Consider the following 27,317-nt stretch of genomic DNA (forward strand, 5'->3'; position numbering starts at 1 on the left):
TAACCCATTTCATTTCTAGCCTCTCTATTACGACCCTCTTCTCTCTCTCTTCCCTCTCCGTGCTCGTCTCACTGTCTTTCTCTCTGTCTGTCTCTCTCTCTCTCTCGCTCTCTCTCTCTGGGGAGACGGCCGAGGGCATTATGTGCTGCTATGAATGATTCATCGCCCTCTGTGGTGTGTATGTGCCTGGACTAGAAAACAAGAAGGGGAAGAGAGGGCGCGGGAGATGGCTGCAGGAAGGGGAGATGAGGTGACAGGAGTCAGACCATAGCCAGAGGTGGAGGACAGCAGTGGGGAACACGAACGAGACATTGTGAGGTTTGGGGTAAAACAACATAAATACAATTTTAGAGTAATCTTCCTGTGTCTGTGCACCAGTGTGCATGCAATGACCATCACGTCATCTCATTAACATTGTGTTTATGTTGGTTATTACCTTCAGGACAGTCTCTGACAGAGGATTCCTGAAATGAATGCTCTCATTACTACTTAAGGGTCCACAGTCCTCATGGTGCTAATTGTAATTCATCATCCTTGTAAAATCACATCTTATTGTCCCATTAATCTAAATACATCCCAGGCTTGTTTACGTCTTTGTTTCACCTACTTTATTCCTCCCTCCTTTCATACAGCTTTTACCAATAATGGAAATAATTCTTTCCCATACACTCTTAACCTCTCATAAATCCATAACCCAGCCAGCAGGAAACTCTCAGCGCTCTCCTCGAGATGGTGAGACCCTTGAAACAACGTTGTCTTTCCTTATCTAATTTCCCACGACCTGGAGTAGACTCTCCGCCGGATGATGAAGACCTGCTGCATAATTAAGTGGACAATAACGCTAATTCATGAATAATATATCTGTTTATGATGGCGAGGCATAGACAGTGGTTGGCTGCGGCGCTGACAGGAAGATTGATGCTGTGGCCTAGATAAGATCTCTCCAGTGAGGGGATGCTGTTGACTGCGACGCTGCCCATATTCATTAGGCCACTGTCATTGGCTTCTGCGCGTAATGACATACTTATGTATAATTTACAGGCATATCCCAAGGCAGAGGTGGCGTACGTGATGAAACGGAACAAATGGGCCTTTTTGGCATGATGCATATGCAGTTTAGCTTTTACAGTCCTACGGTATGTTCCCATAGGTTGAGACTGATCGATTACTCACTTATTATTTTAATCTCTTTTTTCTCTCTGACGTGTCGCTGAGTGTGTGTAGTGAAGCATGCAGTATTAGTCCCTTTTGTATCCAGAGAAGTTGATTAAAAAGCTCCTTCTGATCGGAATGAGTTACCTTTAAATATCAGTCCTCTGTCATCATTTTACTTATTTAAAAATGTTTTAAATAGACTGCCAATGTTTTCAGTAATGCCATCACTTGTTCTTTTTCTATTTGGAGGTAAACAAGACGATACATCTCAGAGAGTTCATCCCGACATATAATACGTTTCCAACATGTATCCGCGCAGTATGTTTTCATAGGCACATGTATGCCAGCACTTAAGTGTAGTCTGTCACATAGGCAGATGGTGGACTTGACAGTAATGTAAGCAGGGTGCTATGTACTGTACATGTCATGATGCAGGTGTAATAAAGCCTTTAAACATTGTGTAGGAGTGTGTGCAGACGTGTGTGGGAGGCGTTGCATCAGACACTTGTGCATGTGTGTGTATACAGACTGCGTACTAAAGCTTCAACATCAATGAAACAGCCCACCGCACCCTGATCTAGTCCAGCCCAGCACTGCAGAGCCTGCAGCACCCCAGCCAGTTTGATTACATTTGCGACTAGAGCTGTGGCTAAGCGATGGTGAATTATGCCCGAGCAGTTACCTTGCTGTAGCTGCCGAGGAAATGAAGCAGCCAAGCTGCATTTGCCCCACTACTGCTGACCTTGGAGGTCACTCACAGGAAAGAGACATTCATCACTCTGACACTTGGATGCTGTGGGGAGAAGAGGATGGGGTGTGTGTGTGTGTGTGGAGACTATTACAGTATTATTCCCCTCAACACTTCTGTGCTACCAATAGTATTAAATCCGTAGCTATGCAGTGTATACGTCATCATTCCCTTACTGTATTGATCTACTCATCTTACATCGATGCTGTATTCTGTGTGATGCTGTTGTTAATTGCAATTATCTTAAGATACGATGGTTTTACAAACACCTGCACATTCTTTGTGTCTGGTGGAAGTCCGGTCTTCCCTCTCCGTGTGCGGTCTCTCTCCTGCTTTCTGTGCATATAATCGCGGGTGGCAGACAAATATCGACCAGGGCCATTGTTGGCCCAAGTGTCTATTTGCTCACAAGAAAAGACTCATTATGTTACGACAGATTGATATCTTTTCCCCCCAAGGACTTTAATCTAATCTCAAATGAAAATAGAAACAATCATAGCTGCTGGTGGGGTGACACTTTTAGCGCTGTAGCACGCTCGCGCCACTCCCCCCGCACCCCCCACCCCAAAAACAGCAGCGTGGCCTTGGCAGGTGCGGTCTTTGCTGACTTTGAAGGATGACAAACTGGCAAGTTTTCATAGCCTACTGTGTCATCTCTTCCTCCCAAATGTCTCCTCTCTGTGGGAGGGATGTGCTTCGTATTTGTGTGCATCTGTCTGTGTTTGTGCTTTGAAGATGTAATGTTGGTCATCAGAGGAAAGGGAAAGGATCTTGAAGCTATGAAACAGAGAAACAGAGAATTAGAAAGAGACGGAACATACAAATAAAGCATTGAGAAGGCAAATTAATATTTGCCGAAGCTTAATTGTTCTATTGAATCATTTGAATCAAAGGCACACAATTGTATTATGCATACCATAAATCTGATTAGCACTGAGCGATGCTCTGCAAATGCAACAAGGTCTGTATGGAGGGCTAATGCCCACCCGCACAGCTCACGTCTGGTTAGAGAGCACCACCACTTATTTCTCTTTCTATCACCGTACAATCTATGAAGTGAAGTATGGTGATTTATTACTCAAACTTAATTGCACAGTTGTTTCTTATTCAGGACTCAAACATCGGCGTTAAAATGACGCTGAAAGAGAGAAATGTGTGGTGTTTGTCTGAACAGGGTTTGGTGGAACTACTGCTCATGTTTGTTTTTGTTGATGATTCATTATGAATGAAATACATTGATAGTGTTCTGGCTGTTTTTCTGTGAAATTGATATATCTTGAATACTTGTAATGTCTGGCGATTCAACATAGAGGTTTATCACTTTCCATATATTCTCCATTTGCCAACATCTACCATTTCTGAAAAATAAACCGACATTAGATCACTCTAGCACTTACACACTATGGGGAGCAAATGCTGTGCCAATGTATGGGTAGAAGTAATTCATTAGATTATTAGTATGAATAAGGCAAACCTGTTTCTCAACACATTTGAGATGAACAAAATAGGATGCCAAATTAAGTATAAGTACTGGCTTTTAGCACTGAAACACTGCAAAGATGCTGCAAAGTCTGAGAAAGTGGTCCAGCATCGCATCAGACTTCATGGACTCCCTCCAGTTTGCAGAAGAGTGACACTGATAGAAGCAATGTGATAATTGACTCACTCTAATGGACAGGCTCTCGGCAACCATACTGTCACCTGCTGTCTCGCTACACTTGAAACACAAGATGTAGCTTGGAGTCGTGAAGCCTCGGGTGGTTTTCAGATGACTGCTCTACTGAAGGAATAATACAGGCAGAAGAGGAGGAAGAGGAGGAGGACATGTAGGCCTAGGCCTGTTGTGATGTTCTCTTCGTTTATGCAGATAAAAGCATCAACAATTTCAACGACAGTAAATGAAGAATATTTGCTAAATTCACTTAAAGTATCAGAGGGAACAGTATTCATAATTTAGAAAAATGGTCCCTGTGAATGTTATACTGATATTATTATTGTTGGAATATTTAAACTGGTGGATTCATGTTTAAATATAATTTTACTGTTGTGGTTGGTCGAGTTGCAGCTATTTTTTTAATGTCAAATTGTAATCTGCAAAGTAACTAGTAATTATAAATTTAGTGTGCAGTAGCATGAAATGAGTACAAATACCTCACTGTTAACAATGAGCATTGATATTTCATACTTAATCATGAAACAATGATTAAAATAGTTATTTATCCATTATGTTACTGTTACACATGAACCTATTAAGACAGCACAAGTGTCATAAGTTGTTTCCAACACCTTTAACTCCATCGATACCAATGCCTCTCTGCTCCTGGGAGATCTCCCAGACCTGACTCTGACTCCTCCTCGGTATTGAATGACACTGTGATTGACCCCCCCCCCCCCCTCCCAGATTCACATCGACTGGCTGCGTTCACAGATCAATGCTGCTAACAGCCAAAGTGGAGACAGGCCAGGTCAGATTTCATTCTCTTTAACAACTTACCACTGTCACTTACACACAAACACACACAAAAGAGACTGGTGCTACATCCATGTACGGGTCAAAAGTACAGCCTCACCTCGCCTGTCTAAAAAGCACCAATGACCAACAGTGAAATAGGAAATATAACGTCTATGTACATGTCTGGTGTTCTGTTAGTTGTAAACAAAATAAATAGCGCAAAGAAATATATACTGAATGATTGAATATGCATGGACTGGATGATTATGTACAGTATGTTCATGTAAAGATGTCTAAATTCAGTGTGTAGAATTCATATCGACAGTGACATATTATATGTGCGTATTAAAAAACGAATAAAATTATAATCTATAACGGCAGCGGTGGATATTTTGGTGTTAAGAGGGTCATTGACTGGAGTGTTACAGATGTAGAACAGGTGTTTTGGGGGATATTAATCCATCCTGACATCAGTTGTATTGAAATGAAAGTGGACAAAATCATATTAAGCCAAAAGAAATGCATTTACAGGTTATTGTAAACAAGTGCAAGTTGAGTGAACTACAATGAATAATTAGATATAAACTAACATGCCATCTACTACACCTGCACTGTAGCTGCAAACAATGAGCTGCTTTCTTTCTCACATTTAATATCACAGGTTGACCTGTTCAGGGGCTCAAAACATGGCTCTGTTTATCATGGAAACACAGTGAAGAAGAGCATCGCTACCAGTGAGCCGTGAAATGATACGCCGTGCCCACAGTGGTCACAGTCCACTTCACTTTAACAACCGCACGACCAGCGTAAGTAGAATCTGTTTTCAATGTAGCGCGGCAACAACATACTGTAGAGACGACATCAATGTAATGAATAGTTAAATCACGCAACGAGCTCAATGTACAGACAGGCAACATGTGAATTACAGTTGAGTCTCTACAGCAGCATTAGTTCCTAAAATAACCTTGACCAAGTCACAAAATAACAATCTGATGCATTTTAGCTAAAAAACACGATATAGAAGATGATATCACCCAGAATGTGGTCACTGTGGAAACATCACACACACGCGTGCACACACACACAAAACACTCAAAGTTCAAAATTGATTCAGGTAATCTATCTACTGCCGTGACACTCTGAAGATTCATCACCGCGGTGTGTGATTAGTGCCTCCCCTCCTCTCCTCTCCACACACTTCTCCCCTTGCACTCCATCATCTTGTAGACTGAATAATTGTGTTTTGCCACCGTCGGAGTAATGCGTATCCCTCCGATTATCCAGATGTGGGTGGCACCGTAATCCATATGCCCTCGACACAGGTACAGATGGTTGTGTAATTGCGAGCGCACGGTGGAGATCACCCTGCTTTGTAATCAGATTCACGGTCATTTCTTGTGGGTGTTCACCATTTTATGTTTTTCAGAATCATTTCCCTGTCAGACTTACATGTCTGCTGATGAGGATATCTACTCAGCTCCAGATCTGGCTCAGTGAGTGGTGACATATTGGCCCGGGACGCACTCCAATCCTATTTGTCTCTCCTCAGTTCGATGCTGGAGATAAAGTTTCCTCTGAGCAATGCGTGGAAGGAATTTCTCTCTCTGAAGTGACCAAAATATTGATTTAAGGAAGTGACTGGTTACACCACCTGTATACTGTAAATATGTTGATGTATCAGTCAATGCTTAAGCTGTTGGTTGTATTTATATTATTATTTATTATATTATTTTTACACTATTATTACACTATGAAGGAATAGAAAATATATATAAAGAGGATGGATCCAAGAACACTTCCAGGTGTCATCAAACACTGATAGGACCTGGACTCCTCTCCACCGCCATGTCTTCCTCATATGTCACAGGGATTTCCTCCATTCCGCCCCACATTACAGAGATTTAAATACAGGTTAGGTGCCTACTCTAAACTGTCTCTAAGCCTTGAGTGGTACTGTTGACATGTCCAAGGTGACTACGGGCCTGCTGGCTGGGACAACTACAGCCAACCGTGGCCCTAAAAGGATTCAGTGAGTTGGGAAAATAGTCTGAACATTGTTACAGAGGCCTTCATAACCTGACGCTGATATGGCTTATCGTGCAAACATTTGGCATCAACATGGCAGAACATAAAGATCATAAAATCAAAATGAAACCCAGTCGTGGAAGAAGTAGTCAGCTCCTTAGTTAAGGAAGTAAAAGTAGCAATTCAGTAATATGAAAATGCTCCAAGTAAAATGACACGAAGGTGAAACATGTCAAGTAGACATTGTTTTTGTGAGGAGTCACGAGACATAAACATTCGTAACCATTAACAAATGACTGTGTTTTTATATAACTAGTAATTATAGAGCTGAAACCACCTCAGCAGCACAGTGTGGACTAAATAGTAGTAACTGTGCCCTCTATTGGTGTAAAAGCGTAGCACGGCTGCACAAACTGCAGAATGAAACGCTGTTGTATTTATCCCCGTAGGACAACAGACGTTTCACACGCAGTCGATGGACTGATATACTTGCTAACTTTCTTCTTTAGCTGTGTGTGTGTGTGTGTATATATATATATATATCTCGTAAGGAAGGGGGGAGGTTTGGGGTGCACGAGGCCACACAGCCGCAAGCTGGAGAGAGAAGCAGGAGTGATGGAGGGGCTGCAGTTGTCGTGGAAACGCCGTGAGTGGGTGGAGCGTTGGGGAAGTGGGACCAGTTTGTTTTGTTATTGAAGGTCACGTGGCGCGGTGAAGCTCCTCCCCCCTCCCGTCGTTACCACCGATTCAACCGTCTCGAAGCTGCTGCTCTCCGGTCAGTTACTACAAAATGGCTGCAGAGGCTCCGCCGCCAACGAAAACCTCCTGAACGCTTCATGGTAGGATTTATTCACCCCTCGCCTTTTTTTTTTTTTCTTTTTTTTTTGCACGACAGATTTGCACCTTCATCGCTTCTCTCGCTTTCGGAAATGTGCGTGATTTTGAAGTTAAAATATGGCAGCTGGAGAGGGAATGAAAATATGTTGAGCTCAGCCCACTTTGACATCAATGTTTTCTTTAGCTGCGAGTGCTCTTTAGCGCAGTTGTCGGGTCCTTGTGCATCGGTTACTGACCGTAGCACGGATTTCGTAGGTTTTTAACCCGGGACTAGTTGCACCTTATTAACCTGCACACTGGGCTGCAGTTGCTTGCGATTCAAGGGCACCCTGTGTTGTTGCTCGGTCGAGTTGCCGTATTTGTAGTCGCTCGGGCAGACATCGGTTGCCGTTGCACTGGTGTGTAGGAGTGGAGTTGACATGGAAATCGCTGCAGCTCATTCTCACACAACATGCTCTGCAGAGCGAGCTGGGTCTGACATGCAATCGGCTGACGGGCAGTGAACGCATCAGCAAGCTGTGTTTACTTACTGTACACATGTCCACGTATGGCTCGCCTTTCCAGTCGTATTTACCAAAGAATGTGTGTTTCCCATGCATCCTTTTTTTCCTCCACTTATTGAACAACAACAAAGGTTGGATCGGCTGCTTTTTAACATGCAGAAAATAGAAATGCTGAGACTAGAGAGCTGTTTTTAGCTGTGCCTTTTCATTGCCTTGTCATAACCTTGAGTGCTGTTTGCACGACTGCTTCATATCTTAAAGACTGTGTGCGTATTGGAAATCAAACAAGCCAGTCCACAGTTGTAAGCATTGAAGAGTCATGTCACACCTTTTTGAGATATGTTGCATCTAAAGATCGCTTCCCGTGTATTCCCTTCACCATAGAGACGAACACATCACTGCCCGCCTCCTGCTGCAGCTCCTGCAGTGGCACACACACTCCTAAAGGAGAAAGCCAGTGTGTACAGAGACCGGGAATGCCAGCAGCACCCTGATGCATGTAGAGGTTCAGGCTGACGTAAGCTTTGAGGCCCGCTGGTTTTACTAATGTGTTTAGAGTCCTTCATTTGGGCCTGCGCCTGGCAAGGGATGAAGAGATGGTGGCGGTTAAAGGGGGAAAGGGGCTGTGTGGGGGGGCTTTTTTCTTTCCCTGCCGGGTCAGGGGCCCCCAGTCAGCACCCAAGCCTCTGAAAGAGGCCGTGTGTATTCACAAAGAGGCGCCAAAGGGGGGCTTGATAACAAAAACAGGCCACTAAATACGGTGATTACTATAAGGCTTAAGGTCACGGCCTCACTTTCGGCTCAAAACTCGATGGCTGTTTGTTGTTGTTTTTTTGCCAGGTTGTGTCATTTGGTTTTGGCGAGTTGTTTTGGTGTCAGTGATCGGATGCTCAGCTGGAGGCCTCCAGTGGAAATGATGAGCTTGCATTCTGAGTAAAGCAGTTTATTGCTGTCAAAGAAATGTTTGAGTTTATAGAAAAGTTTCTTTGAATGCTGGTCAGATAGTTGCTTTAATTCTAATTCTCTGTAATGGGGTGTCAGACACTTGGAAGTATTTTTTATGCTACTTTAAAGTGTTTTCCTAATCGTAGAACAGCTCAGCAGTTATGGGAGATCTCATTCAGGCTATTACACAGATTCTTGATTTCTTTTCAGTTCATGAAGTCAAATGCGGAAACTGTGAGAAAGCTGAGTGATTTGGAGTTCAAAAAGACATTTGTTGGGGACGTCCTTTGATCTCCTGGACCAATAAATTGTCTGGTGGAAGAGTTCCCATTACTTCTGGAGCAGACGACTGACATTGGGACTGGGGGCGGTCCTTTTGGAGTGTGTCCATACAAGTTATTTTAGGGGCCTGTTCAGAGTGCCAGGATAGCAGCACAAGTTTCTCTTTTCCTTGTCGTTAGCTCAGGTCAAGAAAGCATTAACATGACCCCACTGAGAATAGCTTCAAGTACTTTAGAGAGCGCAATCCTCTTTGCAGAGCACAAGGACTTTGTTAGTGCGTACCAAGCCTTCACATGATTTCAAAGGTGTACAGGTGACTAATTTGGCCTTTTTGCTTTTTGTTTTGTTTTGGCGGTGCATTTGTGGTTGTATGCATTTGAAGCTTGTCTTGCCCTAAAGTGTGAGAGCAGAGCGAGCTGCACACATTGTGCCATAGCTGTGGCGGCGGCTGCTGCTGCTGCTGCTGCGGTTGCTAGCGAGCGTCCTCCCGAGGGCTCTTGTTTGGCTCGCAGCGAAGGCATTCCTGGCTCTGTGCCCAGCGACTGCCGTCTAGCACCCCTTCCCCCATCTCTCACACATGCACACAGAGCAGCCCCAGCAATCGCATCCCCTCTCATCTTCATCGCTCTGATGTGGGCCCCGGCTCGGCATTTACACGTCCACAAGTCCACCTTGCACACACATCGACTCTCCCTCCTCTCTTGCTTCATTTTCTACAAATTGAACACTTGCTGATATTCGGCTGTCCTTGGTATCTCCCCAGTCAGACTGTGTGTGGTTTTTGTTTCCCCCTTTGTCAGCAGAGTGAGTGTCTGTCTGGTTTTCAGAGGGACACCGAGCTCTAATCCTGTTGTTCTGACAGGAGGGTGTAATTCCACAACAGAGCTGAGCTCATTGACCTACCTCCTTCATATCCACACGAGCTGAGCTTCCCCGCTACAAATGGCTGCTCCTGATGTAGCTCGGCACACTAATACAAGTAGACCTACAATGAAGACGGCAGTGATTTTAGTGATTTTAAAAAACAAACTTTATGTTATTAATATTATGCTATTATCTACATTTAATTAAAGGGTTCCTTGGAATTGTTTTTTATTTTGAAAATCATCATAATTAATGTCGAAGGGGACTCTTTATCTTTTTAAATACTGGTTTAATTAAAATGACGTCTCATGCCTTTTCACATAGAAGTGCCCTTATATTTCCAGAGATGCTGCAGCATCCTAAAGGGCAGGAGGGTACCATTACTGCATCTCACCATCAGCCAGCACATCTGTCCGATCCAGGCAGATGTTTGGAAATGACATGGCAGCTCTCATTGCTCTGGGACCCGGTGTTTCTTAAACCGAAATCATTTTGACGCTTTCCCCGGCCCTCGCGCTCCTCATCCGGGTCGGAGGCCGACAGCAGCTCACATTAACCGGAGCATCTCTCTTATCCTCTGATCCTACATGACACGAGCCCCACTGATGCCTTTGAAAGGAGCAGCACCCGCTATATTTAGCACAGCAGCTGCACCAGCAAGGTTCCATATCCAGCCTCTTGAGGGTAAAAATAAGTGTTTATGATGCTGCAGATAAGGTGAATGGACGGAGGCGGTTTGTTTTTTGTGCCCGAAAGCATTCTCCCAACAACTCGATCTAACGCTCGCAATCTGAACTACATTCCAGTGATAAAGAGGCTCTATTTATCACGCGGCCTCCTTTTTGAACCATCAGGCCTGGACTGCTGCAGGTTTGGCTGAATTCATTGTTCAGCTCCTGTAAACATTGAAGGCATGTGTGCGCCAGGACGGCCCGGAGGCCCAGCGAGGGAGGGATGGTCTGAGAATATCGTTCAAACTGAAATGACTAGTCACAGGTTGTTGTTTGTGTGTTTTTTTTTTGTTTTTTTGCATATTTGGATCTGTTGGCACTGACGGATGACTTTGTTCTTGGACTGAACTCCATCGGTGTACAGTTAATTCAGAACAGCCATGGTTGGTGCTGTTTCACACCAACGGAATTAAATATAAAGTACGTCCATCAAAAATATATTAAAACATGTGTTGCCATAGCTGGGTCGTTTAGAGATTCCAGTTTCCTATTTATTTATGTATTTCTTTCCGCATGTGATGTGCACGTCACTGATCGGCCATTTGAAATGATGCTTTATACTTTATACTAACGGTGTCACTTAACATCCTTAACAATAGCAGTTCTCCGGGTAGATTCCTGACTGTGTAACAGTTTCTCCAAGTGTGACTGCGGTGTTAAAGATGAAATTAGAAAGATAAAAGAAACATTGTGGGGGTCTGATCTTCGCGGTGAACGGGGAGGCTCCTTCCTTCTTCTTTGTCACCTGTTCGCTCGCCTCTCAGTCTGAGAGCGGAGGTGACTGAGGCCTCTGGGAGACGGTGGCAGCAGCTGCTGTTCTCAAAGCATTGCTGCACACTTTGCAAGATCAGATTGTAAAAACCAGAGTTCACTGTCCACAGTACAGGAATACCGCACATTACTGTGCACTTTCTGTCCTGTTGGAAAGAATGCACATCTCACAAGTGTGCTTCAAGAGAAGATGATCACTCACAGGGTCTAATAACTCACATATGGAGGAAAGTGCACTGACGCATTACTTTCAAATTTAAACCAATAACAGCTCTTTGTATTCTATCCTCTGAGCTCAACCATTCGTATCATTCATAGCAGCATTTAGAGGCATTTAGGTTGCATCCTACTTGACTTCTTTAAACACTAGGGGGGCTTTCTGCTTTCTTACTTAACTATTTTCTTCATTAAAGTGAAGAAAATGTTTTTTGCCATCCTAACATATTGGAATGACAGCACACAACTCTAAAAAACAAAACAATGTTTCAGCATAAGCTAGCTAAATGTAAGCATAGTTCAATTCTCTCACCGCTGTGTTTGGTGGTTTCTAACGTTTCTCTTTCTTGGTTGAACTTCTTACGTTTGCCTTTTGAGGTCGAGAAATAACATTCAGGAAGAGGAAAAGCATAATTTTTGTTTTTTTGGGGGGGATATTCAAAGTCCTCTCTTGAACCCTCGCTGTCATGACATGCTCCAAGCCCTGACGCAATAATTGCTCAATTATAAGCTCAGATTTGTGCTCGATACTGTCTGATGCTTGTCCGAGTTCATCTATCTTCTGGTATTTCCATTTCTATTATTGAATCTCCACAATCAAACTGATTTTAGCGCGGTGGTAAAGACGCTGTCTGCCTCTCTGTCTGTCTGCCTCTCTGTCTGCCTCTCTGTCTGCCTGCCTGCCTGTCTGTCTGCCTGTCTGTCTGCACCCGACTGCTCACCGGGACCTCTGGGAGTGCTTGTTGCCAGGCAATGCCACACACCGCTGTCGCCTGCAGCAGCATAGGCACGGCAGCAGAAAAGGCTGATGGTTTTAATTTCACATGTAAGGCTTCTTTCCACTTCCCTCAGTCCTTAAAAAAACCCGGCTTCCAGCTTTTATTTATTTGTTTTTCCGTGTGGAGGATTAGGATAGATAAAGCTCTCAGCTGGGTGCACTTGCACATGGAACTACGAGGCATCGTCAGGTGGTTTTCAGATAGCGTGTCTCTGTGTTGAACACTTTTCCTCTCAGGATTGGGTATAAATGATGTAGGATGGACTATAACCCGGTCGGGGGGGGGAGACTTTCTAAAGTCTACGACCCAGAATCCTGGCATGGGTTGTTTTTCTGTTGGTCTGCCCCAAATATCAGTTGTGTTGGGATCCCGTTGCCCTCGCTGTTGCTCATGGAACCCCACTATACTAGACCTGCAAGGCCTCCTTAATGGTTTCCAGAGCCAACCCCAAAGACCACCAAAACACATGCACAGTTTGCACAGTTCAAAACATCTTAAAATGCAAAGTGCAAAACAAACCCACATTCTTCTCACTCACGTGATCTGGTGTGTAACAACAGCAGCTATTGACGACACAGGTTTTACCTTGGAGAGCAACAATACAACTGAACAATGCAGCTAAGAAATAGCAAACCACTTCATGTTCATGTCCTCAGTTGGCAATTTGGATAAAACCATGTCCCTTTCTCTCTCTCTCTCTCTTTCTCTCTCTCTCTTCTCTCTCTTTGTATTTAAGCTGTGAGAAGAAGCAAAAAAACACGAGAAGAGAACCATTTGATGGAAGATAAGAAAAAGAAAAAGCAAGAAGAGAAGAAAAAGAAAGAAGCTGCTCAGAAAAAGGTGAGCTTTGACACACACTCATCTTATAGTTTGAATTGCCCATCGTTTAGTCAACATGGTAAAATACTGTTAACCCACCGTTCATGCATGGCCAGCATCCCCCAACAATGACAAGAAAAGCTACCCGAGACAGTACTTCCACTTCCCTTTTCCTCCGTTAATCTCAGACGACGCCATCTTTACTATTTTAAATGTTAGCTGGTGAAGTCTTCATTGAGCTCAGGAGTTTTTGCTGAAGTTACATCACAGGCATGTTGTCGTGTGTGTGTGTTTTCCACAAGAAGCATTAACCAGACCTTTATGTAGTTGTCGTCTTTGTCTTCCCCCCCCCCCCCCCCCACCACCACCTCTGCCCCTCCTCCTCACTTTTTCATTCAGTGGGTCATGCTCGTCGGTGCTGGTGAAAGCATGTTGATGTCTGTTCGTAATGAATGAGGGGAGCACTTGTGCTATCTACTTTACACCCACTCCCACAGCCACGAGCCCAGTGAACCCGCTCACCCTGTCGAGCAGCAGGAAGGAACGTGAACCTTTTAGCATTTCAATAGATGAGCAAGAAGAAAGAAAAAAAAAAAAAAAAAAAAAAAAAAAAAAAAAAAAAAAAACAGTCCCTGAACATTTTGGTCCGATTGCCCCGGCTAGGTGCTCTGGCGCTGTCATGCAGCTGGAGAGCCGGCCAATGCGACTCAGATGTTGATGGCGCATTAACATATAGCCACAATGCTCACTTATAAAAGGTGCTTATTGCGTCATAAGTTAGGAGTTGTCTTTTCTGTGGCTAATGTATTTCTTCCTCTTTTTCTCAGGCCACAGAACAGAGAACCAAAGGTGAGTTGTGGCTTCTTGTGCTGAACTAAAATGCCTCTCATTTAGTTTAATTTCTTTGTTTCTTTAAATGTAAATATGACTTTGCGTTTGTGTTACAACGTGCTGCAGGTGCAATAGCACAAAGTTTCACAATGCAGGCAAAAAAATATACGTCTGCCTTGAACCTTGCAATGAGTCTGTGATACGATGTTTTCAAACAGTAGGGAGACTCATCGTATGGGTGTGTTAAAGTTCCTATCCTCCTAATTAGATGAATAACTCCTGTGCAGGATCGCTTTTTATTTTTGTGCCTCAGAGCCTCAATTTTCGGTCTGTTCGCTGCTGTGCTATGTGGATGTGAAGCATTACTTTTTATTATAGTAAAACATCTTTTAACTGGAAATATTAGCAGCAGCCAGGTGGAGCCCAGGTGCCCATACGAGACTAATAAGGAGCAGGGGGGATGGTGCAGCTGCTCCTCAGGCCTCCTCGTGGGCTCCTCCAGCATACCTAGGAGGGTAGAGGTGAGGAGGAACCCCAGGAGAGAAGAGCGAGAGAACCACGAAACAAACCGTAAAAAAAGAGGCGAATAAAAGTTGACTTCTGAAGTGAAGATTGTGTTTAGCTTGCAGGTTTTGCTCTGTGGCAGCTGCAGACCCACTCTTCACTTTGTTTCCCCAAGCCAGTGCTCCTAATGACCAGAGAGAGGCGGGTAGACGGCGTTGGACAGTCAGTTAGCCCAGCAGCAGATCTCCTGGATGAGGCGGCAGATGGGACTTAATGTCTAGTAAGGGATAGGCCAGGGTGGAATCTGATTAGTGCTTGTGGCAGCATGGCCTTAATGGCAGCAGGCGGAGGGGACACCTAATTACACTGCCTTCGTGTTCAGACTAATGTGTTTGTGTGAGTTGTGGAGGCCAGTTTTTGTTTAGAACTCTTAGTACATACTCCTGTGAACTCTCTACCGTCAGGAGTCAGTGCCCCGACCTCCCACCGTCTCCCTGAAGGATGAGTTAATGAGGCTGCAGTGTCACAGAGGTGCCCCCCCCCCCCCCCCTCTCCCACCTCGTATTCCTCTCGTCTGAGTCACTTTCAGCCCCTCAGTATGCTGCACTCATGAACGTGATCTGGGTTTGGCTGCGTTAGCATTCTCTTTGTCTCTTATTTACTTTGTGTTGTTTCACAGCATCCACAAATTGACCCATATACTCTTTTCTCCCCCTCTTCAAACTCGGATGTGATTTGCACAATTATATTCTTGGCTGCTGCTCAAAAGGGCGATGTGCCATGACCTCATTTTTACTTCACCCCCTTAAATGTCAAGTTTGACTTTTTTAGCATATTGTACACATTTGTTTACTTGGATATGCTCGTGTCCATCGTGACGCTTTGGTTTGTTTCCCGTAGTCCTGCTCTTGAATCAAGAAATTCCTACTTGATGATTATTTATTGGATTTTTACGACTAATAGATTAAAAAGAAGGTTATTATTATTGTTTCACCACAAATACATTTCAGTCAGAGATGCAGAAGGATCTCTGAAAATCTCAAATCAAAGAATATTTATTAAATATTGTCAAAAATTCCAATTTTGGACTAATATGTGACTAATCAAGAGGCAGATTGTATCTGCTACTAATGAAGGATACACTGGGAACTAATTAGGAGAGCATTGCTGGCGCGTAGGCTGAATAAACAGGCATCCGTACACAGGAGATCTCCAGCAAGACCCTGAGCACCATAGTAACACTACACCACCTCCTGTCTAGTCTAGCAGAGAGGCCCACTTTGGGACCAGCAGGAGGGGAAAAGGGAGCAGAAGAAGGTGGGCTGGAAGGAAAAGAAATGGGTTTAAATTGTAGTCGTTACATTTGTGCAAAGTGTAGGGAGGCTGCTGCTAAAACACGCCGCCTTCGGTCGACTTGAGAGAACTAGAAGAGGGCAGGCGAGAGCAAAAGGAACAGACGGAGCCATGTGAAACTGTGAGAATGCTCGCTAGTTTCCTGTTTGCCGGCACAGCTGAGGGGGCCCTTTTGTAGGATGCTTCTACTGGCTCACCTCTCAGACACACTCTCACTCTACCAGTCCCCTTGTAGGACAAACGCCAGCAGCATATAACACACACGTATGGTTTTACTCATACAGTCGTACATCGCTACTCACAAGCACGACGCAGACCGCTCTCTGCCTCACTAACCCTCACTGAGAATGTTATGAATTTCATTAGCAGACGAAGCACGTTCACCTCCAGATACAGAGATACCTATGAGGGTGCACACTTAACACTTAACCTGGTGCGACGGTGTGAAAGCTGTTGAACTCTGTAGAGGACTAGATAACAAGAGTGAGACCGCCTGAAAAGGAGGATGTCAGTTCGCTTCATAGAGGACTCCGGTGCATTGTGGGTTGAAAGCAAAACGGTCCAACCACGATTTTAGCATAAACAAAGGCTGAACTATCATTTAATCATTTAATCCATTTCCTAGAGATCGGTAGACGTTTGTTGGTAACAGGTATGCATGACAGCATGTGTGTGAAGAGAGGTGTGTTGAGCTTGTGTCCTACCCTATTTTGACAGTTCTTCATTAGAAATGAGTGAAACATATCGTGACCAGTACTCGGTAACCATCCTCCTGTAATAGTAACGTATGAGAGCCTCTGTTCTTCCTTAGCAGTAGGGATCCACCAGTACCGATATCGGGCAGACACTGACTCAAATAGCTGGATCAGGTATCGATGACAGTAGATCTTTTTTACCAAGTTGCTGAAGGATTTATTATTTTATTGTTAAATATCAATTCAGGAACTTTGTATTTGTTTGTTACATTTTGTTTTAAAGAAGTCTAGCCCGAATGATCCCGATCACTTCCACACGGTGACATACAGCTTCTTATTTAAACACTGGTGTTGGATCGGTACTCGGTGTCGGCCGATTCCCAAAGCCCAGCTGTTGGTATCGGGGACTCAAAAATGCTGGAACGGTACATCCCGAAGCAGCAGTAGCAGTCTCAAAAGATAATCAATTATTTATTGGTGCACTCTTTGTGACACCAGAGCAGGGTAAATAAACAGATAAGGCCAAGTAAAGTGCAGCATGACTTCCTGTCAGTTACCAGAATTGAATCTCCATTTGTGAGTCCATGTAGATGTGAAGAAACAAGATGACAGCCCATAAAACTGTCAGTTCATGTGACCTAAATAATGTATTGTAAAATGTATATTCTTCCCCTTTGGCCTGGACCAAATCTACAGAACTACAGGTGCAAAAGCACCCTAAAATCTATGTATTTTAACATAACATGCAGCGTCTACTGATGCATTCGTTTAAACTTAGAACATGCATGCAAATAAAGACTAGTAGCATTCATGTAGCTGTTGTTCACCCTTTGTCTCCACTGTGTCACAGTAGAGCCAAACATTGATGTGTGTATGTGTGTGTGTGTGTGTGTGTGTGTGTGTGGGTGTGTGTATACCAGGCAGTTCCTGTGTGGTGCCACTGACCAGCCCTCATCAAGAAAGTCCCAGATAAATGAGCCTAACTTTGATCATTTTTGGGCCCATCATAGCTATTGTGTACCATAGCAACACCAACAGGCCGTCTGCCACCAACTAGCTGAACTAGAGTTAATTTCTAAGGGTTAATTGTGTTTCTGTTCATGCGACGTCTTTTTAAATAGATAAGGCACAACATACATACACATCAAGACGCACACTTACACAGCGCAATAAAAGATAACATTGTTATAAAGTAGTGTCGCGGCAGTCATTTCATAACAGATTAATTTGCCGTTTCACATTCACTTAATTACGCCCAGCGCTTTGTGTTGGAGAGTCATAAATTGCGGTGTGATCCGGGGGTAATTTATACCAGCGTGCCGGTTGTCATCGTCGCCGCCTCTTCTGCATGTCGCGTCCCAAGGAGTGCTGCTTTAATGGTGCTGATAAACCACATTTTAAAGAGCAACGCGGGTAACGGCTGGATTTTTGCTGTTGTGGAGTGTTACGCTATAAATTGTTTATGCGAGCCTGTCTTCATTAAATGTCTTTTCAGAGCAGAGCGTTATCTGAAAGGCAACATGGATGATAAAGAGTTGAAGTTAGTCTGGAGCCTCCGAATGATGTCTATCCGCATATTTTTTTCTTTTTGCTAAACATGGAGGTTAGTGGGTCAGAAATGTGTGTTTATCTTATTTTAAGTGGTGAATTAAAGGGTGTTATGAGAATTCCTTGGGAGGGAGAGAGAGAGGGAGAGAGAGAGAGAATCTGTGGTTATGCAAAAACATGTCCAGGGATACAAAATATTTAATCATTTGGGTGTCTTGTATGTAACAAGGTGACATTTTTGCAGAAGAAAAAAAAGAATGCAGCCCTTTGTCGTTTCTGTATGAAGCCCATGTTTCGGTCTCAATCATTTTTGGGTGAACGGTGTTGGCCCAGCGGGTGCTGCACAGGTCAGGAGGACGGGACGCTCCTCTTTCTTTCACACATCACCTCCTCTAAATCATAACAGACAGTGGAATCTGGTCTGCCTGCAGCATTTGGCACAGAAGGCCGGGGACGGGGGAGTGATGAGTCCAGGGAGGGAGGCTGTCTGTCTGTCTGTCTGTCTGTCTTCCACTTGTCTCCTGAGAGCAGCGGGCATACAGGCAACCGTTCCTCTAATCTGTCATGTGACTCTTCTGGTGACCCTTCTGCATGTTGAGGACAGTTCAGGTTAGAAACGCTTATTAAAAGACGAGAGTCGCCGGTGAGAGTAATCCGTGATGACTTCCAATGTGTTATACCACTCGGGTGTGCAGTTATGTTCAGATGTCTAGTTACCGTTTGATAAATGCTCTGACCTATATATCCTTGTTGTTCTTTGCACCGTGCTGTCAGACATCGAGTGCTTTTAAATAGCAGTTTTGTCTGCGCTGGATGTGATGCAGCGAGGGAAGGATTTCTCTCTTTAACTACAGTGTCATATTTATTCACTTCTAATTAAGCCCTTTAATCTCCTCTCATGTGAGGCTCAGTGCTCACATTTTAAAGCCCACAGGAGGAAAGAGATGGAGAACTCTAAAGACGTGCCTCCCCGGCTCGCTCGTGATTCGTTGATACGCTTTCTGCCGCCTCCTCTTCAATAGACATCTGATAAGAATCTAGTCATTTCCTTGTTTCCTTTTCTGCTTCAATTAGAGTAGTGTAGTGTGACACTTTGGCAGTATATATCATCTACATGGATACACATGAATGAACGGGCTATATTCACCTTTCTACTCAAGAAAAAGGATACATTTTTGTGTATATACATGGGTATTTATTTAGTGTAGGAGCTAAATCTGCATCCTCAAGATTCCTCAAGATTTTATTTCTTTGTTGCACTGTTGATACAGAATTTGTCCAAACGATAGAGCCTGATTGATAGAAGCCCATGAACCTGCATGTTAAAATAGAAGCACGCATCCTACTGGACGTTGAGCCCCAGCGACACGGTTTAGAATTTCGATTTTATTCGAGGAACAATATGTTCTCTGGGTCATTTTTAAAAGCTTCATTCAGGCCATACCTTGGCTGATTAAAAGCTCAGCTACGGAAAGCTTATAATCACTAACAAACTGAACTTTTTCATGCATATCTGTGATTACTCGAAGGCGATCCACTTTGATGAATGGAAAGCAGAGTCGGCATGGCGCTATTATTAAACCTCGAGGTAGACGAGCACTGATATTATTGGAATTTGGCACCCAAGCACTTTTGCTCAGGTCGACATTTTAAGCTGCGCCGGTGTAATTGTTAAATGTCTTGCTCTCTGCACAGTATTACATTTTCCCAGCGAGAGGAAAATGCCTCCCGACTTGAAAATGTTGAAATGCGTGCTCATCAGTGATACTATCAGCTGATATTTAAAGACCCATGTGCAATCAGGAGTGTGTTATTTGATGAAATTCACGCATGAATTCACAGCTTGTGAAATTGTTCCTGCAGTTGTTTTACAGCGGGTCCATACAAGGCCTCTGAATATTACAGGTGCTTTAAATGGTACCTACATGGGCCAGTCCACAGTACTTCCTGTGGGTCCTCCTGAACAGTTCCATAGACCTCCACTTATAAAGCTCACACACAGAAGGATCTTTTATCTTTAAGGTCAAGTGGCTTGTTTTTCTTCTTTCCCCCCCAAGAGGGAGAAAGAAGGGGATCGCCTCCCCCCCCCCCCCCCCCCCCCCAACATGTAACAGTCGGGCGAGCTAGCTTATCATTTCTTCTCTCAGAAAATGAAGACCCCCTTTAAAGTGGAAAATGAGACATCTTCCCCTGCATGAAGCGCACACAGCCCCAAGGCCACGGTTTGATGTGCATCTTTGATGAACTGGGAATTCTCTTGTGCACTTGCACAGCTGAGGACTGTGTTTTTGCAAATAGGCTGTCAGAGCAAGTGACTCAGATCTCTTTTTACTCTAGTTCACTTTTTTTCTGCCTTGTGAGACTCGTGCATAAGCCTCCCCTCGCTGATGCCAAAATGTTTTTATTTACCTATTTGTTCCTGATCCTTTTCCTAATCACATTTTCCTAATGAAAATAATTGTAATTATTAGAACATTTTTGTTTTAATGCATCAGTCGCTTTCATGTTACTTAATGCGCAGGTCTCCCGTCGTTGTCTTGAGAAAAATAATCCTGCGCAGCGTGGCACACTCTAGTCAAATAGTGTTTTAATTGAAAGCGGATTTAGACCCGAGCTGGTTTCAGGCAGCGAGACTGGAGCTCACAGTGGAGCGCGCATGGGGGTGGAGACTGTTGCACACACACCATTCTCTTCATCACTTTTACCCTCCCTGCTCTACCGCCTTCCCTTCCTCCGCTCTCTCTCCTCGCTCTTATTGGCGGATAGAGCAGCCAGCCAGCTTCCCCCCTCCCCCTCCCCCCCCCCCCCCCCAAGCTTCCAGAAGAGTCTACGTCACACACCAGAGTCCCAACTGTACAGCGATTGCCTTCATAGCTGTTACTATATACTGTGGCACAACCACAAAGTCCTCTTGTGTTTAAGAGGAAATCAACTCTTAAAATAAGCAGGGAGAAGTAGCAGAGTAGTAGTGACGAGAGGATAGTAGTGGATCACAGTTAATGGAGGAGAAAGCAAGAGGGGAGCAGGGTAAGGTGGGCAGGGATGGAGCACATGAATGGAGAGGAAATGGAGCAGATGTAGAGAAATCCGATCGAGCGTCCCCCCTGATTCCTGCAGGGAGAGGGAGACACACAGACGGATGCGTGTGAAACTGGAACAAACCATGCAGACGTCGGTCGTGGTTAATAGACGGCCTGCGGTACTGGGGACAAGAAATTACATCGGGAACCCCCCCCACACACACACACACACACACACACACACACACACACACACACATACATACATGACGGACACAAACGTACACAGAAAAACGAGAAGCAATTGGTTGTTACGTGTGAGCGAACATGTCTGTCAGTATTTACAAGGCTGTGTGAAAAGTCTATTCCACGACACCATCCTGTCCTCTCCCCTCAGCGTGGGCCTCCGCATTACATAACTCTTTGTTTTCGTGTGTGTCGGGCCGGCTGCATGTGTGCGAGTTATTCATTGCTTCACTGCACACACTCGGGACGGCAGCCAATGTCGAAGCACCGCTTCTCCCCCCCCCCTTCCCTTCTGTGTTTTATTACCAGAAAAAACTCGAATACCATTTTGGCTGCGTGCACACAATGTGGGATCAGCTGATGTTTGGGTTTGTTCTTGAGCAGTATGTGTAGTTTTTTGCATCCTGTTTACATTCTAGTTCACCAGCTTATTCTATTATGTAAGGAAAAGTACTGAGGCGATTACCCAGTGTGCTTCGATGTCCCATGATGCATCTCACCCAGCAGCGGCTCTGTGACCCCGAGCTGATCATCCTGTTTGACTTAGTGGTGACCTCTGACCTTCCACTTCCACATTCAGCCACAGGATATTAGCCTGCTGATGACTTTACACTTAATAGCTTTGGTTTACTTTTTGGCATTGTTTACAAAGTGACATTCTTTGTTTATAGCGTGCAGACTTGAATGTGGAGCATGTGTAATGTGAGAGGCATCGCTCGTGGTGATGAACCCACAGATAATCTGAAGCTCCCTTCGGTTTTACGGAGTTTTATAGCGAGTTTCAGCTCACGACCGCTCTCATACATGTAGGTTTTTGGCAGCAGCAGGCAGCTGGTTACAGCAAAAACGGGTGGTGAACGTAGTGGAGCAGCTACAAGAAGCAGGTGTTTCCCTCAGGAGTTGGCAGACACAAACAGAGCTAAAAGAGAGTGAATATTGAACTTCCGCTCGGTGGCCAGAAACACGACTCCAAATGAAAGATAAAGTTGCTTCGTAGGTGCTGGATGTGGAAATATGCAGCTGCTTGCTAATACGTTTGAATGTCAGTTTTCGTGTGTACGTGAGAGGAAGAAAAAATATCACACTCTGTTGCTACGGGTAACTAAAGCTGGTGGGACAAAGAGCACTTGGCTTCAGCAGCCGCATGAGCAGTTAACAGCTTTGGTTGATCATTTCAGGGGCCATAACCTGCCACAAACCATGAATAGCTGATGTTGATTGGGCTCGATAATACAGTGCGGTCCTGATGGAGACAATAGCCCACGATGATGCAAGCCGGCAGATCTAAGTCCATTATCTGGTACTTGACCTCTTCATCACTTGTAATCTGTGACGAGGCGGCATGGCAGACCTTGAGGGTTGTGTGTCTTGGCATCCCTAAAGGCTGAAGGTTTATTACAGTTACCACCCTGAGATTATTACAGTGCTTTGGTTCCCCAAAGAGCAGCCTTGTGTGTGTGGGCTGACCACCGCGTAGAAGGAGAGACGGCATATAGCCTTTCTGAATTTGACATTATGGTCCTCATCCAGAAGTGACCATGGCTTTGAAAAGAAGTGGTGGAGGAAATGCTCAGCCGCAGCAGCTTTCAGGAAAAGACGTGACCTTTAGTGATGATAGTGTTTTTGTTTTGTTTTTACATACAGTATATGCTGGGGCAGAAACTGTCATCTCTTGCTTGGTTGTTGTTTTGCTTTTAAAAATGTCAAATATAATGACAAATCAAGTTAAAACAGTAACGTTTCATTGCCTCATCAGTCATTAATTGTTTTGGCACCAGTGTGCGCTCAACAACTCTGCCTTTTCCTAATGCTCCTGTACCCCCCCTCATCCCTGCGTTTCTGCCCCCTTGTTACCTGTCCCCCACCACCCTCCCACCTCCACAGTGCCAGACTCTGCCAAGCAAGACCCCACCCCTCCTCCCCCCATCAGCCCCAGTGCCATCCCGTCTGTACCCCCAAGCAGTGGCAATGGCAAGCGCGCCCCCTCTGGAGGTCAGCCGCAGACAGCACAGCAGCCCCAGAATCTGCTCCAGCAGCGTTACCCGCCAAGAGAGGTGCCCCCGCGCTTCCGCCAGCAGGAGCACAAGCAGCTGTTGAAGAGGGGCCAGCCTCTGCCCTCCGGGACTCTGCCTCTCACCACGACGGGACGTCCCGCCACAACTGAACCTGCAGCAGCAGTAGCCATACACTCCTCTCTCTCCTGCTCCTCTTCCTCCACAGCCAGCCTGCCTACAGGTCAGCCGAGACACTCTGTTGGCGACACACTATCTCTTAGTCCTTTTTATTTAGCGTCTTTAAAGGGAAATGCTATTCATGTGTATTGAACAATCTTTTAGTATTTCTTTACAGGCGGCATTAGGTGTAGGAGAGCTGAAGGTTGTTGTGAAGTACTTTCATTATATTAGGTGACGCTACCTTTACTTAGAGTGGTGGTTGGAATTCAGTAGCAAACACACTGTGCGTTTGTATTAGTCCTGTTTGTCGCCCATAGGGTATATTTGTTCACACGATGTTGCCATTTTTATGTGCAACCCTTCCGGACATCTGTTTGACTTATAGCTGCTGTGCCCACGAGTGGTTGTGTTTTGGCTTAAACTGGCATTCCTGAATGACGGTGGCTATACGTCTACTTTTTGTATGGCACTGTGATTGTAACAGGGCAGTTTACCTGAGGAGCATTGTGAAGGCATCGCAGGTGCTGCTGTTTATTTTCACTCGGCCTAGCTGGGAATTAGAAATGGGGATAAAAGGGGGACGGGGGTAGAGGATGGAAAGTAAACACGTGTGTGTGTGTGTGTGTGTGTGTGTGTGTGTGTGTGTGTGTGTGTGTGTGTGTGTGTGTGTGTGTGTGTGTGTGTGTGTGTGTGTGTGTGTGTGTGTGTGTGTGTGTGTGTGTGTGTGTGTGTGTGTGTGTGTGTGTGTGTGTGTGTGTACATTTCACAGTAAATCAGGTTCTAATGTATTTCCAAGTGGTAAAGGTCTATTCTTTTTTTTTATTAAAGTGGCATGTGCTCTTTGAAGATTTTTAGAGCACTTTTCATTGTCTGGAAAGGGAAACTAATTTTTACCATCAGTGTGTCTGAGCGTCGTCAAACCCCTCTGATGCTGTTTGAATGCAGCTCTATCTCCATGGCGATGAGATGTTTACCCTGTCCTCCTACTTTCTCCTCCTCCTCTCATCATCATCATCATCATCATCATCATCATCATCATCATCATCATCATCCTCCTCCCACTCCTCGTTGAGCGTCGCTGACCAGCCCTACAGTATTTCCTGTTGTTTGGAGGAGGAGCCGCACATAGCGAGCTAGTTGGCCGGGCGCCTCAATGGGCCTGACCTGGCACTGATAGAAAGACAGAGTGAGAAGGGAAAGAAAGAAAGAGAAGGAGAGAGCGAGCATGGCAGAGGTCCAGTACTGTGGGCTGCAGTGACTCATGGCTTACGGTAAATGCTGCTGCTTCCCTCCGCCCCTCTCTGGCCTCTCTGGCTATGCTCTGCTTTTTGCTCTCTGTGTGTGTCTTTGAACTGACTGATTACATTCGGACGGAGAGACAGACGGGAGGACCGTCCAGACTGAAAGACGGATAGGAGTCCAGTGGGAGGTTTTTGTGTTTGTATACCTCTAGACTGCACGCTGAACTGGTGCACAGAGAAGTAACAATCAGTTGAAAAACCTCACAGCTTAGTTTCTTAGCTTAGCAATATTATTTAAGACACACACAGAGCGCTGCAGGTAAACCCACCTCCACTACCGTCCTTACAGCCTTTGTCTTCTGATAAAACTATTGTCTCACAGTTTCATTTCTTGCCGATAGCTAACAGTAAAAGCACACTAGCTGCATTCATTCCCTCCCCTCGCTCCCTCTTCTACATCCGCTGACTCCACCCCGTCTTTCATTACCCGGTCACATGTCGGCTCTCTTGAAAAGTCGGGCTGATCAACGTGGTCCGTTTGTCCACATGTATACGTGTGCATGTAAACACAAATATTCTCTTCCTCTGCAGTCTTTGTTATCCCTGCGCTGCTTGACATTTGCAGGATTACTCTGCTGTAAAGGTAAGCAGCAGCAACCACTGCTGTGCTTTTAATGGCCACGGTTCAAGACGAGAGTTCAGATTTCATATCGATACAAATAAAGACCCTCAATGAAGATCCTCTTTTTAGGCACTTAGATCATGTCTTTTTTGTGGCAATAATGAACTCCTGGCCTTCTCTGACTTGTTTATTTGACTGTTAACTAATCAAATGAGCTTGTAATCCTATAATGTATTGGCTATAGCATTAACTCCCTACTCCCTTAGTTAAAGCCCATCAAGCAAAGGTCAAGGTTTTATGTACCAGTAGGCATTTTACTTGCTAAGCACAACCGAGGCTGACGTCTCACAAATAGCATCTTAATATAAACAGGCCTTGTCTAGTGAACTAACAGTGCAGCTAATGTGCTAATAGCTTGTCTAGTGAACAGAGAGAGAGTTTGTGCATACTCGACTTGATGCGCTCTCTAAGTCTGCTGATGATGCTGTAAAAGAGCCTTGGGAATCCCCTCAAAGAGGACTGGGACGCCTTGTGATGTGATTAAACATCAGCTCTCTGTTAACCACAAATGTTCAGCGCTCGCTCGCTCTTTTCATCTGCCTCGCTCAATCGCTCTGTGCCCCCTGCTCCTCTCTGCTCGTTGTTCTCCGATGCACATGTTCATCACCTCCTCCACCTCCGCTATCTCACACATACCCTCGTTGGCCCCGGGGCAGCCAGGATTAGTCACGCTGCTCATTCTATATGTTAGTCTGTCAATCTAGCCGTTATTATAGCCTTCTTGCGGTGTTGCCTTTTTGCTTGGCTGACAATCCATGTCCTAGGGCCCTTTTATGTAGGAGGCGTGAGAGAGCAAGCTATTTTAAGACTGGCATGCTGGAGAAAGCCCTTGACCTGGTTTATCCTTTAGAGGAGGAGGAGAAAGAGGATACTCTCAGGCAAACATGACCACCAGATGTCTTAGATGTGTACTTTTTAAAATACATGGTTTGCCCCTCTGTTAGGGGCAAACCATGTCGGTCTACTGTTGATAGCAGCTATTTTGCTTTGGCATCACATCAGACCCGCAACACATCCAAGAACCGTCCACATACAATATCTCAATCCTAGTAGTGGATTATTTGCCCATTTACAGCCCTCTGGAACAAAACGTTGTAAGACAAATGCTGTTGTTCAAAGAAGTTTCACATTAGTGGTTGCACAACCTAATAATAATTTCACTATTCAATACTCTCATTCCGTGCCTGAGATTGACAATCTTCAGTAGAAGATTCATTGTCTTGTTTTATCTGAAAAAAAAAATAATTATCAATTGATTATCAATTCTTATAGCTGCCAATTATTGTCCATCAGTTGAATAATCAATCATTCGTGCTGCTCCTACACAGTTGGAGCACCAAATCGAAAACAATTGGGATGAGGCTATTGTGAGCATTAAACACAGAGATGGTACATTCCTGGGAGGTGCGTGAGTGTGTGTGTGTGTGTGAGAGACTGTCGGAGAACTCGTTCATCTGGCTGGCAGCATGCATTGTCAGCTCTATACCATCCACTCTCTCTGCCCCTCGGGGACTTCATTAAGCCAGGATCAGTCCAGCTGAGGCCCACACAGCCCTCCTAGATTACTTCCTCCTTCCATCTCTCAACATCCATCTTTGTCTGTGTATTTTTATTCCTCATGATCCCTTTTTGCCTGACCCTTGTATTCCCCTCACTCACTCACACATACACACATACACACACACACCTTACTATATGTGTGTCCACTTGTAAAATGAAAAAGGTTAGAAGGCTGAAGGAAAGTGTGAAAGGAAGGATTCCCTGTTGGTCTGAGCATTCAGGAAGTAGAGTGTGTTTTTCTCTTTGCTAGTGTGTATGCATCCACACAGTAGCTGCAGTGTATACACTGTGTGTATGTTAACACACAAAGGAGCAAGCGGCCATGCAGTAGCATGG

At 44.7% G+C, this 27,317-nt stretch overlaps 1 protein-coding gene across 2 annotated transcripts in view; it reads left to right on the forward strand.

The window, feature by feature from the left end:
* Window positions 1-6,945: 6,945 nt before the first annotated feature.
* Window positions 6,946-27,317, forward strand: part of tnrc6c1 (trinucleotide repeat containing adaptor 6C1) — a 40,796-nt gene continuing 20,424 nt past the window's right edge. The window contains exons 1-4 of one of the 2 annotated variants that reach the window (XM_076086118.1): window positions 6,952-7,219; window positions 13,045-13,148; window positions 13,955-13,976; window positions 23,209-23,559. In XM_076086118.1, the coding sequence (XP_075942233.1) occupies window positions 13,086-13,148; window positions 13,955-13,976; window positions 23,209-23,559 (436 nt within the window). In that variant the 5' untranslated portion in view covers window positions 6,952-7,219; window positions 13,045-13,085. Of the gene's footprint in view, window positions 7,220-13,044; window positions 13,149-13,954; window positions 13,977-23,208; window positions 23,560-27,317 lie in introns of both variants that reach the window. The other variant, XM_076086119.1, reaches the window with a different exon arrangement.

The sequence above is a fragment of the Anarhichas minor genome, unplaced genomic scaffold (assembly GCF_050575085.1).
Source record: "Anarhichas minor isolate MPS153535 unplaced genomic scaffold, ASM5057508v1 ptg000007l, whole genome shotgun sequence".
Lineage (NCBI taxonomy): Eukaryota > Metazoa > Chordata > Actinopteri > Perciformes > Anarhichadidae > Anarhichas > Anarhichas minor.